The sequence below is a fragment of the Capra hircus genome, chromosome 21 (genome assembly GCF_001704415.2).
Source record: "Capra hircus breed San Clemente chromosome 21, ASM170441v1, whole genome shotgun sequence".
Taxonomy (NCBI): domain Eukaryota; kingdom Metazoa; phylum Chordata; class Mammalia; order Artiodactyla; family Bovidae; genus Capra; species Capra hircus.
The window spans coordinates 41,319,687-41,340,043 of record NC_030828.1 but is presented as its reverse complement, the minus strand read 5'-3'; the positions used below and the strand labels follow the sequence as shown (position 1 = coordinate 41,340,043).

Sequence of the window (20,357 nt, the reverse complement as noted above, 5' to 3'; positions counted from 1 at the left end):
CTTTCATTTCTTTAGAGACTGAGGATGTAACAAAAGTTGTACTTGGATTTGATAATTTTTAAACAACATGATGTGGTGTTTACTTTAAAGTTTCATTAAGAGTTATAGAGCATTTAGAAAGATAAAATTATGAATTTTGGCCTTTTTAGTATTTCAAAAGAATTTTCAATGTGTTGTATAAGTGTTTTCTGTTTATTTATTTGACTGTGCCAGATCTTAGTTGCGGCGTGTGGGATCCAGTTCCCTAACCAGGGATTGAACTTGGACCGCTGCACTGGGCACATGCAGTCTTAGCCACTGGACCGCTGGGGAAGCCCCTATAGCATTTTCACTCTTGGAGAACTAGGGCAGTTTATTTACGTTTCCCCTTGTTTTAGAAGACTGTTAGCCTTTTAACTTGAGGGCAAGAGAGCAGTAGGTCATAATCTCAAAGTGGCATAGACTTTAAGATGTCATTGACATGGTACATCAGAGTCCATTATGATTTGGCCTCTGAACACGTTTGTGACTTTGTGTCTTACTGTGTGTAATGTACTGTAAATTTTGCCTTTTGTTTTATTTTTAGTTTTATTTCCTTTTCTGTTAACGTGCTGTTCAAGATTATGCATTAAAATTTAGTCTGTAAAACAAAATTACATGTTTTGTTTTGTTCTTTGTTATAGCAGCCTCACGTCAGAGCATTCGCAGAGTATCACTGGAGGAAGTTCTGGAATTACTAGGAACAGGGTTTCTACGTGGGAGTTCAGGATTTCTTCGAGCCAGTGGAGATATGCTGAAAGGAACCAGTTCAGTCAGTAGGGATGTTCGAGTTGGAGTTACTCAGGTTAGAATCACAAACCAGTATCTAAATCTAATTCTTACTTGCCCGTGATGAAAGTTTTAGTATCTGACTCCAGGCAGACGTGATACTGTGCTAGGTCACCACTTACGCTCTCATGTTTATAAATGGATGTGGTGAGGCCAAATACTTTATAAAAAAGCTAGATTATAAGTGAGAGAAGCCTGTTTATACAAAGCCAGTGAAATAGGCTATTGCAATGTATTTTCAGTTCGTAATAATGGGAGACTTGTTTATTTCCTTTGAAACGTAAACATTTTTTTGTTTGTTTCCAGGCCTTGGGCTTCCATGTGTCTTGTGTTTTCACATGTTTTCCATTGTGTTTTTGTGTGCTTATAGAGTTCAGATTTAAGCTGTTAGGTACATGATATTCAGCGTGGGCAATATTATATTTCTATCTTATATGGTTTCTACTTCTAATTAAAGATTACAGAATTGTAATTTCCTTAAAGGCTTAAATTCTTGGTTCTAAATAAAACTTAAAAAGCTAAACCTTGGGAAAAGGGTCTTTGAATAAGAGAATATAGAGGTCTTTGGATTCTTTCTTTGAATTTTCTTATTTTCTAAATGCCATTGTGGTTCAAAGCAAACACACACATATATGTTTTTTTAATTCACATATAATCCTCATCGTTTTATACTGTATGATATTAAGAGTTCATGAAAATATAAAATGTCTCAGCATAACTGTAAACTTTTTAAAAAACAGATTACATGAGATAACTACTCTCTATCTCTAGAGTAAGGCAAACCATTAACATTCATGAAGATAAAGAATAGTGATTCATCACTATAAACTTTCTTTTCTGTTTTCTAGAACTGAATTCTCTTAGAGTTATGGTATTAGACCATAGTTTATTCTTACATTGTGTTTATTTGTTTGATTTGGGTTTTCTTCTTCAGAAGGTTAGAGAGCTTGAATACTTTGTTCAGAAAAGTCACAGGCAAGTTTTACTGATTAGCTAGCTACACTGGCTGTCCTGAAACCTTGCAAGTCTGACCAAAATAAAACACAGGCAGCATAAATGAAATCTCAGTTGAAAGACTAGGTACTTCAGTTTTGGCTTAACAAGAAAAAAATTGTACAATATTTGTATAGCTAAAATGGCTACATAAATGAGGAAAAACTAAAAAATATTAATAAATTCTGCATATTTCATCGAAGATAAAACATTAATATAGAATTGAAATTATTTCATTCTGAAGATAAAACTCGTTTCTATTTTTTAGGCTTACGTGGTATTTATTTCAACACTAGGAGGAGCATGGCTAGAGAAAAATTTTGCTGCCTTTCTTTCTCATATCCTAAGCCTGGTTTCACAGTCACACCCTAAGGCCACCCAAACTCAGATTGATGCTGTCTGCAGTCGCCGTTGTGTTTCATTTATCCTTCGAGTTACTGTTGGAGGCCTTCTTGGAGAAAAGGCTCAAATTGCTGCTGCTAAGGATATTTGCCAGGCTATCTGGAAGTTAAAGAAAGTTATGGGTATGGATCTCCTAAGACAGTCTGTTTTAAAACAGTGCTAAAGAAATTGTGCCTTTGGAAAAGCTGGACTGGTATATAATTATGTTAATACAAAAGAAGCTACTTTTATAATACAGGTCAGTTTTTTCAGAGTAGAGCAGTCTATGATAGATGAGACATAAATTATCTAACTTGATAAGAACTATTATATAGATGTCCTGATCTTAGAGGATGGTGGGTAATAGTTCCTTAGAATTCAGAGTCTCTCTATACGAGTTAAGATACATTCTCTTTAAAACAGTTAGTTCATCTCAGTTCTTCTACTGTCCGAAGTCCACTCTGCTTATGGAGTTCTCCCTTTCAGGGCCGCTTGCTAAAAGAGTGATAAGGCATCTATAATCAGCTTGCTTGAACTAAATTGGTTATATTAGTTCAGTTCTTTCTCTGTAGATGCAAGTCCCATTTTAGTATTTTAGTTACTGCCTCAAGGATTTCATATATATCAAGTGGAGGTAATTTTTACCTTCATATGTTTCTACTCCTAATACTTATTGCCTGTAATAACATTTTAATAAAACAGCGATGCCTAGTTAATTTTCCTATTTCTATCAGATGCTGTAATGAGTGATGGTAATTTGGAAACCCGGCTTGGCTCTGCAGATGTAGCTGCCAGCCAGCATATGCTGGTGTGTGCTTTACAAGAACTTGGAAATCTCATACACAGTCTCGGCACCACAGCTGCACCTTTGTTACAGGATTCCAGTGCAGGTATCTGTTGCTTGTGACTAGTCTGAATACTTTGTTTTCGCTTTTCCTTTTAGACAACTTTTCTCTAAGAAAGAAAAGCTCCTTCATATCGCTCATTTATTATAGATTTATTAGGGTCATTTTACAAGATATATATAATCAAGATTATATAAAATATGTATATATTTGATTTTTTTTTTTTCCTTTTAGCTTTTGTAGCTAAAGGTTGTTCTCTAGGTCTCTTCCTTACTCTAACCCCCTTTCTGGAGATATTTAAGATAACATGGAAAAATGGAGAAGTAATCCTGAACTTATATCTTTCCTCTGCAGTGAAAGTATTAGTTTCTATATGGTACATGTAATTTACCCTCCTCAAAGGTCTTCTAAGCATTCTCTTTTCTTTCTCTTTGAAAATTATTGAGAGATAATTCATATACTATAAAATTCACTGGTTTAAAGTACACAGTTCAGTGGTTTCGGCGTACTCACAAAGTGGTACAAACCCCACCACTGTCTAATTCCAGAATGTTTTTATCACCCCAAGAAGTCCTAAATGACCCATTAGCAGTCATTTTGCATTTCCTCTCCTTCAGCCCTGATAACCACTAATCTATTTTCTGTCTCTGGATTTGTCTGTTCCGGACGAGACTTAATATAAATAGAATCATATAGCACGAGGCCTTTGGTGACAGGCTTCTGTTATGTAATTACTATTAAAGTCATCTTTAATGGCTTTTGTCCTTTGACTGTGATACATAATTCCTGCTGCCTAGAGCTTACATTATATTTGGTTTGTATGCAATTTATTGTAGGGCATATATTGGTTAGGTAGCAGTCGACATGAACTGTTACATGTTATGTTGAAGGTATATGTTGAATTGTAGCAGTACAGACTTTCTCCTTACTGGTGGTAGCATTTGCATTTCATTGTCTTCATAGTGGTATAGTAGTCTTCTGGGACCTAGTGAAGCCTTGATTTTGTTCAGCATTTTGTTCTCAGGTAAGAGCTATATCGTGGATAGGGAGAATCACTAATTACATAGATAAATATGCCAGAAAGGACTTAAAAGGAAGCTGACCTAAGATGTGACATTTCTTCTCAACATGTTTTTGTTATTAATTTCTAGTACCACATTAATGATCTCAGATCAAGTAAGCAGAACATTGGCTTCTTTAGGAAATAAAACTTTCCTTTGTCTACTGACTTAATTTAAGCCAATTTTCATGTGATATATTAGTAGAAGTAATTCTTAGGTACAAAAAATTATAATTATGTATCACTTAATTTTTAAAATTCTGACTGGCTTTTGATAAAGATAATATGTATTAAATCCATGTGGCCGCTTACTCTTTTTGCTCTTTGATGACAACTTTATTTCTGTAGCTGAGTCATTGTTTGTTTATTCCCTCCTTGCAGGCATCCTCGACAATGTCATTTCAGTTGCTGTTCATCCTAGCATTTCCGTTCGACTAGCAGCCGCATGGTGTCTGCACTGCATTGCTGTGGCACTGCCTTCCTACCTGACGCCACTCTTAGATCGTTGCCTCGAAAGGCTTACTGTGCTTAAGTCTTCACCCGAGGCAGTGACTGGCTTTAGTTTTGCTGTGGCAGCTCTGCTTGGAGCAGTGAAACATTGTCCTCTAGGAATTCCTCATGGAAAGGGCAAGGTAACGATTTCATTCTTCACGTATGATAGTGACATTTCAAGCATTTCCTAAAAGCCATCATTGTCTTCCTGTGTGTCACCCAGGAAGAACCATTCAAGACAGGTTTCTGAGCTATCAGCTATGCGCTGCCTAGTGTTCAGTATCATTAATGTAATAGCTGTGAAAAATGAAGGGATGGTTAAAAATATCATATCCACACTTAAACAGGAGTTGGTTTTAGTGCCTTTTGTTAGAAATACCTCCAGTTAGTAAGATACTTTGTTCCTGAAGGCTTTTTTCTCTTTTGGGTGGGGTTATATATTCAGCTCTGCCATTCCCTTCTCCAGCGTATCTTCTGGACGAAGGGATCAAACCTGGGTCTCCCTCAATCTTTACCATCTCAGCCACCAGAGAAACCCATATGTATCCTATAAGCATACATTATCCATAAATGTGAAATATCCTATTTCTCCCTTCTTTTGTTTTAAAACACTATTTCTTAGACTTTTAAAATATAATATTTTAAATTAATCCCACTCTGCTGTGAAACTGCTTCATTGTGAAATTATTGAATACTTTTAACTATGGTTATATAGTATACTACCTCTGGAAAGACTATTATCAGCCTCAGTAGTGTGCAGAACTTTAAAGTGAGTTTCCTGTAATCAAATTTTCTTTAAAGTAAAAGTCAATTTAAATTTTAGGCAGCTTGAACAGTTGTACAATGTTTTCATGTAAGCTCTACAAAGAATTACAGGGTTGCTGTGTACAGAATTAGGGTTGCTGTGTACAGTCTAATATACCAGTGTTTATCCTGGGAACCTGACGTTTTCTTTGTTTCCTTTATGACATTGTCCTATGGTATAGTGTATGTGAATGATTATCTTTTATCATGTACTTTTATTATGTGTAAGAATGAATTTTTCAAGAGATTGTTATTATTAGTTGCTACCATTTGTCATTACCTATAAACTGATATACTTGTTTTTACCGTTTTCTTCTATACATCAATAGATTATTATGGCGTTAGCAGAGGATTTGCTGTGTTCTGCTGCTCAGAACAGTCGCCTTTCAGCTCAGCGCACACAGGCCGGATGGCTGTTGATTGCTGCGCTGATGACCTTAGGTAACAGTTTTGTGGAGGGCTTATAAAACTACAAACTACATGGTGTTTTCTGAATATAAATATTCTAATGTATAATTTGATAAGACTAACTTAAAGTTGGATATATACCAGAATTTAAATATTCATATAAAAATTTTTCTCCTAGCAGTCACCGTAAGAAACCATATACTTCTTTTATTTAATTCTCAGAATGTTTTCAGATGTCTTTATTTGAAATTCTCTTTAAGACCAGTTTATGAGCCTTAGTTAGGATAAGCCAATTTGATCAGCTTTCACACTTAACTCTGGTTTTTCCAAAAATCGTTCATATCTATCCTCACGAAAAAAATTTTTCCACAATTTAAAGATAGGCAAGAGAACATATGATAGCCCGTGAATCCAGTTCTGTAATTGTTCTGAGAATCAGTGACACTAATAAGGTGATTACATTGATGAGGATAGGGCACGTTTAAATTATATTTGTTTAAAAATTAGTAATTGTTTTATGATCATGACTATTATATTTACATCCAATAACTTTAAAACTCAGTTTTATGACTTTATTAAAGCTATACTCTAATTTTCTTTTTATACCTGTTTGGTTTAGTTTTAAGATATAAAACTTGATGGGTTTGACCAGCAAACCATTTTGACACCTCTGAAGTAATTTGATCTAAAAGGAGCTCAATTAAAATAAGCAATCATAAATGAAGAGCCACTTCAAGTAATGTTTTTGAGGTGATTAAAAAGACTTACTGGACTACATCAGAGTTCAGCCTATGGGCCAAATCTGGCTTGCCGCCTATTTCATACAGCCCATTAGCTAAGAATGGTTTTTATGTTTTTCACAGTTTGAAAACAAAAATAGAGTGTTTTGTGATACATGAGAAATACATGAAAGTCAGTTTTCAGTGTGCATAAATAAACTTTTTGTTAAATACAACCACCATCGTTAGTTTGCATATTGTTTCTAATGTTCAGGCCCTGCAGTGGCAGAATTGAGTAACTGCAGCAGATATGGTATGGCTTTCAAAGCCAAAACTGTTTACTCTCTGGGCCTTAGTAGAAGTGCTTGTTGGCCCCTGGCATAGACAGTGGTTTCACAATGTGATGGGAATAATGTGGTCAAGCTTTTATTTACTTCTGTCTAGGTGTTTCCTGCCTGCCATATTGATTATTCTTGGTTAATTAAAAAAGAAAATAAAGTACTTAATAAGTATAATGTTTTAATGAACAAAAGCTTTCAAAACAGGGTAATCCCATTGGAAGAAGACTACAAGAGAGCCTTTATATAAGGGATTAGGGCATCCTGTTTTGTGCATATTTCGTATTCAACATATCAAAAGGATAAAAAAATTAATGTTTTTTAATTGTTTTCTTGGGCTTTTTAAAAAAATACATTATTCTTTCACTTTATTATCTCTTTTTAGAATGTGTTGCTGTCCTAATTTCAAAGATGAGTGAGATTTTGCTTTTAGGTATCATTATAAACTCACAGATTGTTATATATTTATGTGTTTCAGTCCATTGCAGTCATTATTCCTTTGATCCTCAAATTGTCTTTGGGAGCCCCTGCTAGTTGGTTCCTGTGTCCTTTTTTTTTAATTTTTGGTTGCACTGGGTCTTTGTTGCTGTGCGAGGGCTTTCTCTACTTGCAGCAGGTGGGGGCTACTCTCTAGTTGTGGTACATGGGCTTCTCATCACGGCGGCTCCTCTAATTGCAGAACACAGGTTCTAGGTGCATGGGCTTTGGTGGTTGCAGCACATGAGCCCAGTAGTTGTGGGTCACAGGCCTTAGAGCATGCAGGCTTCAGTGGTTTTGGTGCACAGGCACAGTAGTTCTTCCATGACATGTGCAGTCTTCCCCGACCAGGGACCCAACCCATGTCGCCTGAATTTGCAGGCGGATTCTTATCCACTGTACCACCTGGGAAGGTCCCCTGTGTCCTTTTAACATGAACCTAGTGTTCTTTTGATAACATCTTTATTTTTGACATGACAAGATGTCTCAGCTTTTACATCATAATTTCTGCTTCAGCTTACAACCAGTTGTTTCTCCAAGGAGCTCTGATTATATTTGGTGGAGTGGAATTTAGGTGACAGTCTGTATATTGTCGCCCTGCTTATTTAACTTCTATGCAGAGTACATCGTGAGAAACGCTGGGCTGGAGGAAGCACAAGCTGGAATCAAGACTGCCGGGAGAAATATCAATAACCTCAGATATGCAGATGACACCACCTTATGGCAGAAAGTGAAGAGGAGCTAAATAGCCTCTTGATGAAAGTGAAAGAGGAGAGTGGAAAAGTTGACTTAAAGCTCAACATTCAGAAAACTAAGATCATGGCATCTGGTCCCATCGCTTCATGGGAAATACATGGGGAAACAGTGGAAATGGTGGCTGACTTTATTTTTCGGGGGCTCCAGAATCACTGCAGACAGTGATTGCAGCCATGTAAAAGATGCTTACTTTTTGGAAGTAAAGCTATGACCAACCTAGATAGCATATTAAAAAGCAGAGACATTACTTCGTCAACAAAGGTCTGTAAAAGATGCTTACTCCTTGGAAGTAAAGTTATGACCAACCTAGACGACATATTAAAAAGCAGAGACATTACTCCGTCAACAAAGGTCCGCCTAGTCAAAGCTATGGTTTTTCCAGTGGTCATGTATGGATGTGAGAGTTGGACTGTGAAGAAAGCTAAGCGCCAAAGAATTGATGCTTTTGAACTGTGGTGTTGGAGAAGACTCCTGAGATTCCCTTGGACTGCAAGGAGATCAGTCCTGGGTGTTCATTGGTAGGACTGATTTTGAAGCTGAAACTCCAATACTTTGGCCACCTGATGTGAAGAGCTGACTGATTTGAAAAGACCCTGATGCTGGGAGGGATTAGGGGCAGGAGGAGAAGGGGACGGCAGAGGATGAGATGGCTGGATGGCATCACCGACTGAATGGACATGAGTTTGGGTGGACTCCGGGAGTTGGTGATGGACAGGGAGGCCTGGCGTGCTGTGGTTCTTGGGGTCGCAAACAGTCAGACACGACTGAGCGACTGAACTGAGTGCTTTATTGATTTTTGCCTGACAGTTTTAACACCTCTTATGCATTTTCAACATTTCCTTCATTTTTAATATATTCACTGTTCTGAAGAACCTAAACTCAGGTAGACCACGTTTAAATTTATTTCTCAAATGTGAACATTTTTAACCCCTTTGGCTGCACTTTTCAGTTTCTCTGATGCCATATTAGTACCTTTGATGCAATTGCAGGCATCTACATATGTGTTTGGTTTTTGTTTGATCCAGTGTTATTCCTTGGTGTGAATAAACTTACTCTTGTTTAACTTTGTAATTACTATAAACTCACATTTGTTAACCTACTTTACACACACTTCTGAAATAAATTATCCTCATACCTCTCTGAAAAGTGATGTTACTTTCTTCACTGTCGAGTTAGTGAGATATCTTAAGGGCAGATACTATGAAACTTTTTGTTAACTGTGGATATTCCCAGTGACAGCGTACCTGCTTTGTTTTTTGGTGTGTGACTAAATTTTGCATTCAGGATTTCCTCTATTCCCACAGCCCACTGTATATGTGTGCACAGTCACAGAAACCTTTAAAGCCACCTGTTCCTAATTGCCTTACTCCAGTTTCCTTATTTTATCCCAGTCCTAGGATGTTTTTAGTACTACTTCCTCAAAGAAAGTAATAAGCAAGGAGTGAATATGGCTTCTTTTACTGTATCCAGTTTATAAATATTGCTCTGAAATCTTAAAAAAAAAATTTGCCTTTGGATTTAATCATGTCTGATTTTTGACCTAGAGCAAGTTGCTATCAAAAGTTAGAATTAGGGTACTTCCCTGATGCTCTAGTGGTTAAGACTCTGAGCTCCTAGTGCAGGTGGCCCTGGGATCGATCCTTCGTCAGGGATATGGATCCCACGTGCCACAACTAAGACCTAACACAGCCAAATAAATATTTTTTTAAAAGAATTACTCTCAGGATGCAGTGTTATTTGTTACCAAAACAGTAGTACTTTGCATTTATGCAGGCACATTAGTTGTTTAGGCTTAAAGTGCATCTGTTGTTTGGCTCAGGACAAATCTTTGGAGATAAACAGTGCAGGTTGGTCTAGCCTCATTTTACAGTTCAAAGAAATTTAGAGGCGTAAAGAGGTCACAGCAGTAGTAGAAGAGCAGACCCCAGAGCCCAGACTTTGCTGGCAGTTCCTTGTTTTTGCTCTCTCTACTCCAGTGCCTTCAGATAGTCAGTGATCCAGTAGTACATTTGTTGGAACTAGAGGGACGAAGTAATCCAGCAGTAGTGGATTCAAATATGTTTCTTGTAAAAGGGAAGGGTTTTAAAGAGGAACCACTTCAGGTTCTTGTACAAACGACAAGTTGAATAAATTGCAGGTCCTGCGTTTGTCAGTCACCACCTTGCTCGAGTACTGCTCTTGTGGAGGTGTGTCTTCCCAGTGTCTCCTAAAGACCTAGAAACAGAAAAGAGCCGAGGAGACTCCTTCACATGGCAGGTAACCTTGGAAGGACGCGCTGGTGCTCTCTGTGGTAGGTTGAGTTTAGTCTTTCTCTCCCTTTCCTCTGGCTTTTTCCATCTTTTAACTTCACATATACGTGTATGTTTTAACTTGAGGGGGAGAATCTGCTTCTGGTGATTTTTGTTATTGAAATAATTGATTTGTTGGCAATTATTGTAACAGAAGTATGATGTAAAAAAACTAATTTAAGCATTCTTCTCTTTGGGATATTTTATTATAATATGATCTACCTGAGAAATGTCAAGATTGCTTTGTGTTAAGTGGGCATTCATTTCCCTTTTCAGAAAAACTAGGGTTGAAGTTAATTAATGTCGACTAAGTATGGTTTCTATTTAGCTTTTTATATATGTGAACGTTGTACCCTTCTACAACACACAGACCATTAAAAATAGTATCCGCATTGAAAATTTGAGCTAAGGAAAAGACATGGAAGCACAGACTTTTTTCTGAAGCACATTTTCTTAAAAAACATCTTTTTTAAGAGTAAAAATGACATGAATAAACAAAACCAAAATCAGTGCTTCCTTGAATCTGAGTCTAAATTTTAAATATTCATTTTTTTCTATATATGTGATAACTCCTTATGAAAACTTGTATGTTTCAGGTAACATCTGTAAAACCTAACATGCCGACTTAAATTCAGCCAGGTTCCTCAGAACTAGTGTAGAATTGGTAGACTTGAAGGTCTACTTTGAGTTTAAGGGCTGAGTAAAACCCCAAGAAAGCAACATTTTGTTGATTTGGTTTTCGGTCTCCTTTAGTAATTGTAGGAAGTTTGATTTGTTTTTTTGTTTTTTCAGTTTCACCAGAAGTAGAAGCCACTAGGTTCCTTTTTTTACTAGAGTTTCAAGAATTTTTTTGGTTTTCACACATTTCTTTATTCTTAAAAAAATGTGAATGCTGTACCAAAATTGAATGCTTTCTTTCATGCTTCATTACATTCTGCTGAGTAAGGGTCTGTTCTGTTTTTCAGCTATCAAGAGCTTTGTCGCCCACTGCGGTGATCTCCTTACTGAGGAAGTAATGCAGCATCTTCTTCCACCACTTCCTTGCGCTGTGGATTTGCTAACTCAGTAAGGATCTGCTGTTTAGATTTGATACAGATTTTTAATAGCAATCCTTTACCTGCTGGTTATGTAATATTTTATGAAGTACATTAATGAGGCCAAGTTTCTGCAGTTGGTGAATGATTTTCCATTTGTAGAGGAAGGCAAACATTTAGTTACATGATTTTTTATTTTTTTAGGGTAGGCTCTTGAAAATACATATTAAAAGGGAAGGAAAGTTACTTGGTAGATAATATATCTTCCTTAGTTACATGATTTTTTTTTTTTTAGGGTAGAATCTTGAAAAATACATATTAAAAGGGAAGGAAAGTTACTTGGTGGATAATGTATCTTCCATACAGTCAGATTTAACCAAGAAAGTATATATTAAGCCTGTTAACCTTTTCAGGTATGCATTTTATTGGTTTGTTAGTGCTGTTCTGTGTTCTTAAGAACCAGATGTTTGTTAACAGTTTCAGTTTTTTGTTGTTCATATTTTTCATGTTTGATTTATTTTTTTAAAATATAATTTATGTCACAGTCACTAATAATTTCCCAATTAATGAAATGTAAAGGTTAGGGAAAGATTTTCCAAAAAGTGTTTAATAATACAACATTTTATGTATATGGCAAAATACTTGTGCAACTTCCTATGAAACTATAATTATTTTAAAGTACAAGGCTGAAGAAAATTCTAAAATAAGAAAAATACAGTTCAGATTATGGCTTATGAAGCATAACAGTAAAGTGAACCCCTGTGAGTTCAGCTCAACTGGCGCAGAGGTTAATGAATGTTGGCGGTAACAGACTAGAGAGTAAATATCGTAGGCTTTTCAGTTCAGACAGTCTCGGTTGCGCTTGCTTAGTTCTGTTGTTGTAGCTTAAGAGCAGTCATAGCTCATCTGTGAGTGAATGAATGCAGCTGTGTTCCAGTAAAACTTAATTAATAATAAGGGGAAGTGGGCCCAAATTAGCTATCCCTGGACTAGAACACTGATAACTTTTGACGTTTATCTGTGTGCTCCTCTTTAATACCATTCTTTCTGCCCTACCTTTAGAGGTGATCACTATCCTGAATTTTAGAGCTGTCATTTTCTTGCATTTTTCAAAAGTGTATCACATGTACGTGTTTCCCTAAACAGTTCCTTGTTTAGTTTTGCTTGGTTTTGATCAGGCAGATGGTATCATATTGTTTCTGAGGCTTAACTTGTTTTACTCAACATGATATTTCTAAACTTCCTCTACATGCAAGTATGTTCTTGTTGGTTGCTGTGTAATATTTAAAGGAATATACAGCAACTTACCTTCCTGTTCAGTGAAATAACCAAACTATTTTCCAAAATTTTTTCATATGTATATCCATAGTAAATGGGAGTAACCATCAATCTACTTGTTCACTTACTCAGATATCAGCTCTTGTTTAATCCAATAGGTGTAAATTGGTATCTCATTATAATGTTATATGTATCTGGTTCCTGATGCTTTAAGTGTCATACTGTATGTTTATTGTTCCTCACTATTTCTGTGAAATCCCTATCATGCATATATTTACCTATTTTTAGGTAAAATAATGATTTGATTAACAGACATGCTTTTTTTTTTCTTGGCTGCACCACATGTCTTATGGAATCTTAAGTTCCCTGACCAGGGATCGAACCTGGGCCCCGCAGACATTCTTAATTTAAATGTCAGATTTATCAGGCTTTTACTTCTTGGTTAGTACTTCCTACCGTTTGATTTATAAAATATTCCTGCATGGTTATAAACCTACTTTTTTTTTTTCCCTCTCTAAAATGTTTAAGGTTTTTGTCTTTCACATTTGTGTTTAATCAATCTGGAATTTATTTTTGTGTTTGGAATGACATAGGGTTCCAATTTCATTCTTTTTTAATATGGATAACACATTGTCCCATACTTTACTAAATAAATCCATGCTTCCTCTCTCTGGTAAATGCCAGAGCACAGTCTGTTTCTGTATTTTCTTACCATATTCTGTTGATGGGTTTGCCCATTTCGGTGCCCATACTACATTGTCTTTATAATAATAATAAATTTTAGTGTCTGTTAGGGCAGACTTTTTGGCCTTTTTCATCTTTAGGCATCAGTTCAGTTCAGTTGCTCAGTTGTGTCCGACTCTTTGCAACCCCATGAATTGCAGCACACCAGGCCTTCCTGTCCATCACCAGCTCCCAGAGTTCACCCAAACTCATGTCCATCGAGTTGGTGATGCCATCCAGCCATCTCATCCTCTGTTGTCCCCTTCTTCTCCTGCCCCCAACGCCTCCCAGCATCAGAATCTTTTCCAATGAGTCAACTCTTTGCATGACGTGACGAAAGTATTGGAGTTTCAGCTTTAGCATCAGTCCTTCCAAAAAACACCCAGGACTGATCTCCTTTAGAATGGACTAGTTGGATCTCCTTGTAGTCCAAGGGACTCTCAAGAGTCTTCTCCAACACCACAGTTCAAAACCATCAATTCTTTGGCGCTCAGCTTTCTTCACAGTCCAACTCTCACATCCATACATGACCACTGGGAAAACCATAGTCTTGACTAGATGGACCTTTGTTGGCAAAGTGATGTCTCTGCTTTTTAATATGCTGTCTAGGTTGGTCATAACTTTTCTTCCAAGGAGTAAGCGTCTTTTAATTTCATGGCTGCAGTCACCATCTGCAGTGATTTTGGAGCCCCCAGAAATAAAGTCTGACACTGTTTCCACTGTTTCCCCATCTATTTGCCATGAAGTGATGGGACCAGACGCCATGATCTTAGTTTTCTGAATGTTGAGCTTTAAGCCAACTTTTTTGCTCTCCTCTTTCACTTTCATCAAGAGGCTTTTTAGTTCCTCTTCACTTTCTGCCATAAGGGTGGTGTCATCTGCATATCTGAGGTTATTGATATTTCTCCTGGCAATCTTGATTCCAGCTTGTTCTTCCAGCCCAGCGTTTCTCATGACGTACTCTGCATAGAAGTTAAATAAGCAGGGTGACAATATATAGCCATGACTTACTCCTTTTCCTATTTGGAACCAGTCAGTTGTTCCATGTCCGGTTCTAACTGTTGCTTCCTGACCTGCATACAGATTTCTCAAGAGGCATGGCAGGTGGTCTGGTATTCCCATCTCTTTCAGAATTTTCCACAGTTTCTTGTGATCCACAAAGTCAAAGGCTTTGGTATAGTCAATAAAGCAGAAATAGATGTTTTTCTGGAACTTTCTTGCTTTATCGATGATCCGGCTGATGTTGGTAATTTGATCTCTGGTTCCTCTGCCTTTTGTAAAACCAGCTTGAACATCTGGAAGTTCAAAGTTCACTTACTGCTGAAGCCTGGCTTGGAGAATTTTGCGCATTACTTGACAAGCCTGTGAGATGAGTGCAGTTGTGCTGTAGTTTGAGCATTCTTTGGCATTGCATTTTTTTGGGATTTCTGTGGGATAAACTGTCTTTAAGTGATCTCATTTAGCAGCCCTACAGTGCATGGGCACAGCTCAATTGCAGGTTCTTGTGTTGTTGTTCCCACTCTGATTTTAGCTCATTTTTTATTTCGAGCATTTTATGGTCATTTATTTTGGCGGCTAGTGTGGGCTTGACCTTGGAAAAGTCTTTCTTCAAGTCTAGCAATGCAAATTATCTTTTATCCAAAATCTAAAGTGTATTTATAGAAGAAGGCCCTTTAGAGATTCTAATCTGCCCTACTTAGAGTAGTAGAAATCCTTAGGAATAAGTTCTTTCTTTTATGTATTCATCTTATTTTCCTTAAATGGACACACATGCACACAACCCTCTGAACTAAATTCTATTGTATTTAAACCAACTGAATGTTGCAGAACTTTTAAAGAATTGTAATATCTTAGCATCTTGCCAATACAATTTAAATATTTTTCGTGTAATCAGCCATAATCCCCCCATCTTGTTTTAGAGGAATACAGAAATACAGTGGATTTGTTTTTAACTGCCATAACTAAAAAATTCTCCCCTGGTTATATAAATGTTGTTTACTAAGGTGAGAGATAGTAAATAGAACCAACTTTGTTCTTTTTTTTTTTTTTTCCAATAAAATGACAAGTAAAAAATAATTATTTGCCCTTCCCTCATGGCTCAGTGGTAAAGAGTCTCCCTGCCAGTGCAGGGGACTCGGGTACCCTCCCTCATTTGGGAAGATTCCCACATGCTGCAGAGTTACTAAGCCCATGTGCCACAATTATTGAGCCTGTGCCCTAGAGCTCGGCAAGTAAAACTGCTGAATCCCACACGCCTTAGAGCCCATGCTTTGCAACAAGAGAAGCCACCACAGGGAGAAGCGCACGTCCAGCAGCTAGAGAAAAGCCCAAGCAGCTGCGAGGACCCTGCACAGCCAGTAAATAAATAAATGTTTTTTATTAAAAAAGGAGACTGTCAATCATAGTCTCTCTCTCTCAAAAAAGAAAAAAATTATATATATAATTCTTTTTTTCTTTTAGAAACAAGAAACAGCATGCAGTATTTTTCTAGCAAACACACATGAATAAGCATTACCAGGATTTCTTAGAATACCTGGAAACCACATGCCATAACAGCATAGTAAATTTATTCCAGTGGCACAGCAAAAGTAATTCCATTGAATTTTTGTATTGCTACAGGAGATGAAAGCTTCACTCCATTTGATCCCAAGGCGAAGTGTAGTCATCCTTTAATAAATATTAGACAAGTGAACATCAATAAAATGATGTTAATACCAGTGGTGAGAATGAATAGAAGATTGAAAGAGTACATGAAAGTGAATGAAAGAGAGTGAAAAGAGGAGGTGATAAGAGCTTTTATGACTGGAGCTTTTGGGAAAACATTGGCTCCGCTTTCGCTTTCTCAAAAGTGAATTTGTTTTATGATTCTGTGTATTTTGATGATGGTTGTTATTTGGTGAGTGCATTCCAGATGAAGTTTTCTACACTTGGATTTTTTCCCAGATCTTTGTGCCTCCTGTTTCTTTGGCCTGTTCCTTTTCTGCATAACAGAGTTTAGTTTCACAAATGCAATGCTGTAAATGTGGGGCTTTAGTAAGAGTTTCAGCTAATAGCCAAAATAGTAACAACCTTAGATATATATAGTTTTATGAGGTATGATAGAAAAAATAGCTAAATGGTTTTCATATCTGACACTTGTAATTCCTCTTTTAACTTCAAGTCACACACTATAAAAAGTAATAAATAGGGACTTCCAGGTGGTTCACTGCCTAAGAGCTCACGTTCCAGTGCCGGGGGTGTGGGTTTGATCTTTGATCTGGGAGCTAAAATCCCACATGCCTTGCAGCCAAAGTTGATGTATGGCAAAACCAATACAATATTGTAAAGTAATTAACCTCCAATTAAAATAAATAAATTTATATTTAAAAAGAAAAAAAAGAAAACAGAAACAGTATTGTAACAGATTCAATAAAGACTTTAAAGATGGTCCACAGTTAAAATTTTTTAAAATAATTTTAGTAAATAAAAGCATTAATGATCACATATATAATACATATTTTATCTTTATATGTCAATATGTTGAATATTTATACATTGTTATATATCTTATACACTTAACATATACTTTTTCTTTTGCTTTAAGGCTCTCTTCAATACTAAAAACCTATGGAAGTCCTTTGAAAACACCATCAGTAGTTTATAGACAAAGGCTTTATGAATTGTTGATTTTATTATCTCCTGAAACCTATGAAGGTAAGTGCCTTACACCTGAATGTTTTACTATTTGTGATTAATACAGTGCCTGAACAAATGGATCATATGGCATTTACTTTGTGCTTTATGTTCAGGAGGTTTTGGGAGTTCAGTCTTAACCCATGTGTTAACCATTTTATAGTAAATACTGTTGTTCAGTCGCTAAATTGTGTCTAACTCTTTGTGACCCCGTGGATTGCAGCACACCAGGCTTCCCTGTCCTTCACGATCTCTCAAAGTTTGCTCAAGTTCATGTTCATCCAGTCAGTGATGCTCTCAAACCATCTCAACCTCTACTGCCCCCTTCTCCTTTTGCCTTCAGTCTTTCCCAGCATCAGGGTCTTTTCCAGTGAGTCAGCTCTTTGCATCTTTGCGTCAGGTTGCCAAAGTATTGGAGCTTCAGCATCAGTTCTTCCAATAAATATTCAGGGTTGATTTCCTTTAGGATTGATTGGTTTGATCTCCTTGCAGTCCAAGGGACTCTCAAAGGTCTTCTCCAGCACCACAATTAGAAATCATTGATCAATTTACAGTAAATAAAATACGTTGAAAAAGAAAACTGTTTCATGTCTTGCTGTCTTCTCTCTTTTGAGAAAAATGTCCCTAGTTTCAATGTGTGAGAGAGAATGAGTCACAAAGATTAGTCTTGATTATACTCCAGGGTTTTCTACAGAATATATAATGCAAGTCAATTAGAAATTTGACCATTCCCTGATTTCCTTGTAGAGTGCTTATCTATTGTACACATTGCCTTGCATTATTCCATTCTTAACTCTGTCCAGATAGCGCTTTAATCTTGAGTGGTATACCAAGGTATAATTTATGTTATAAAGTTTATAATAACTTTTCATCATGGTTATCCAACAAAAACAGAATTTTGTCACAATAGTTGCTTAATTTTCTTAAGTTTATGGAACAAAACTTGGGTTCCTAATATTTATTTCCTATCTTAGTTTTGTTATGGATCTGCATTCAAGTATTTTAATTTTCTCCACACTGAAAATTGCTTCTCATTAGCGTCAGAAAGTGGTGTATTTCTACAAGAGAAGCATATTTGCATTTTAAAACTGAATCATCTTTAAGTACTTTGTTCATGGACAGTTAGGCGGCCAGCAGTTACTTTAAATGAGAAATGGAGATATACCACTATTTCCACATTTAGCTGTAGTACCGAACATAGCTTGCATGTTATGCCACCAATAGAATTATTTTCTTGAGTATCACATACTGGTAACTAAACTAACAGACTCTTACTTGCTTCATTAAGCTTTTATTGATCCCTGTCCACTGTCTCCAATTCCTGTGTATAATCTCTCCTTTCTCTAAACGTAGCTATACTCTTTTTTCATCCTCTATGAAACTTAGTATTTCCTACCTTCATTTTTTAGTTAACATGGGTGTGTCTTGTGTCTTATATCTTCTTCAAGGGAGGATTGTCAACAGAGAAGTCCCTGTTTAGTAATTCCTAAAACATCAAATTATGATAGTGAAATTGTTTAAAACATCCTTAACTCTAGTGATACACAGTGAAATATTTATAGATGCAAGTGATATGCTTTCCAGGGATTGCTCCAAAATAGGATGGAGGGTGACGAGATAGTCAATTGAGAGTATAGGTGAACTGAGATCAATCTAGCTGGTTAGGATGAGTGACAGTCATTTGCTGGGGTGGTGGGGAGTTAGGGTGCCATACTGCTACTATTATGCCTGCTTTGTCTGCCTTTGTTACTCTTTTTTCTTTCTGTTTTTATGCTCCATGTCATTTTATTTTAAATGATGGTAGTAGTATTTATTTAGTGTATAAAATATACATACACATGTACTTTGAGATGTTTGTTCTTATCCTGTGGTCAGCAACACATAGTTGAGCTTTTCATCGGTAGGGCATTTCTCAGGGAGGAGAACAGATTAAAGAGGCTGTGATAGATTAAAGTTAGCTGATAATGTAAATTAACGTTCACCCTGGGCTCTTTAATCCCCGTTCTCAGACCTGTTAACTGCTATTGCCAAATTGCTAATTGCTCTTTTTCTGTGACTCAACAGGAAACCTCAGTGCTATCCTCAGAGAGCTGGCTGCTGACCTGACTGCCCCTGATGTACAGGTGGCAGCATCCTCATTTTTACTCCCGCCCCTCTGTCATCAAGATGATCTTCTAATATTAAGTCCTTTGCTACAAGAGACTGACCATAGATTTATTGAAGAACAGGTATGGTCATTTTTCAGTAACACTTGGATTGATTCAACCTATGAACAGTGGTTTAATTTGTTTTTTGTTTTTTGTTTTTTTTAATTGGCCACATTGCACGGCAAGTGGGATCCTACTTACTCAACCAGGGCACAGAGTGCCAACCACTGGACCACAAGGAAGTCCTGAATAGTCGTTTTAAAATCTTTTTTTTTTTTTTTTTCGTTTTAAAATCTTATATGCAATTTTTTTTTCTTGTAGCTCCTGCTTGGTAGTGGTATTGCTTGTGGAAGTCTTGAGTATGACCCTTACTCTATTTACGAGAAAGACGTAGAGGGAGATTCGGTGCCTAAGCCCTTACCTCCAATGCTGTCAGTTACTAGCTCTGCAGTCAAGCTGTTTGGAGTTGTATGCGCTCATGTGGGAGAAGCTCAAAGGTAAACCATCTTCAGAGGTTCACTCACTTAGCTGAAATGTGTTCCAGGTTTGGTAATTTGTTCAGTGAATGCATAATAGACTGGTAAAAAGGAGGTTGTCAGAAGTTCTCATTAATATAAAAGACTTCTTATAGATGACACATGAAGGTGAGATTAAAGGCTCTTGTTTAATTATTCAGTTGGCTAAATATTTAATAAGAATTAATGAAGTCAGTGATTAGATTAAACTGAAAACTGCTAGGCAGTATCGTGGATGCAATGCTTTTCCCACATTAACTTCTCATTTAGCTGAAAATACAAATATAAAACTCAGTGACACAAAAACAGTGATTTATGAGCCAGTGTTGCAAAGGGAAACACTGGTTGTCTAAATATACAAGATCTCATACTATATCTTCAGTTTAGTGGATTTCAAAAATTAGATTAAAATAGATTAGTCTTCAGTTTGGTGGATTCACTTCACTTAAAATGAACTTTGGTTTTTAAAAATTATAAAGACTGCTAATGATTTCTCATTGAAGGTAACAGGGTAATATTTTTCTTGGGGATCAAAAACCACTACTCATGTCTAGTATCCAGGAAATTCTGTTTTTATCTGAGATACTGATGGGAACTGAATCTCTCCCATAGGCTGTGCT

At 36.6% G+C, this 20,357-nt stretch overlaps 1 protein-coding gene across 4 annotated transcripts in view; it reads left to right on the top strand.

Moving 5' to 3' along the window:
- The window catches only part of HEATR5A (HEAT repeat containing 5A), a 96,753-nt gene that overhangs the window by 27,368 nt on the left and 49,028 nt on the right, over positions 1-20,357 (top strand). For 3 of the 4 annotated variants that reach the window (XM_018065896.1, XM_018065897.1, XM_018065895.1), the window contains 10 exons: positions 663-823; positions 2,069-2,324; positions 2,916-3,071; positions 4,468-4,718; positions 5,712-5,823; positions 10,218-10,370; positions 11,334-11,433; positions 16,987-17,096; positions 19,140-19,303; positions 19,544-19,719. In XM_018065896.1, coding sequence (XP_017921385.1) covers positions 663-823; positions 2,069-2,324; positions 2,916-3,071; positions 4,468-4,718; positions 5,712-5,823; positions 10,218-10,370; positions 11,334-11,433; positions 16,987-17,096; positions 19,140-19,303; positions 19,544-19,719 — 1,639 coding nt within the window. The remainder of the gene's footprint in view (positions 1-662; positions 824-2,068; positions 2,325-2,915; positions 3,072-4,467; positions 4,719-5,711; positions 5,824-10,217; positions 10,371-11,333; positions 11,434-16,986; positions 17,097-19,139; positions 19,304-19,543; positions 19,720-20,357) is intronic. The other variant, XM_018065898.1, reaches the window with a different exon arrangement.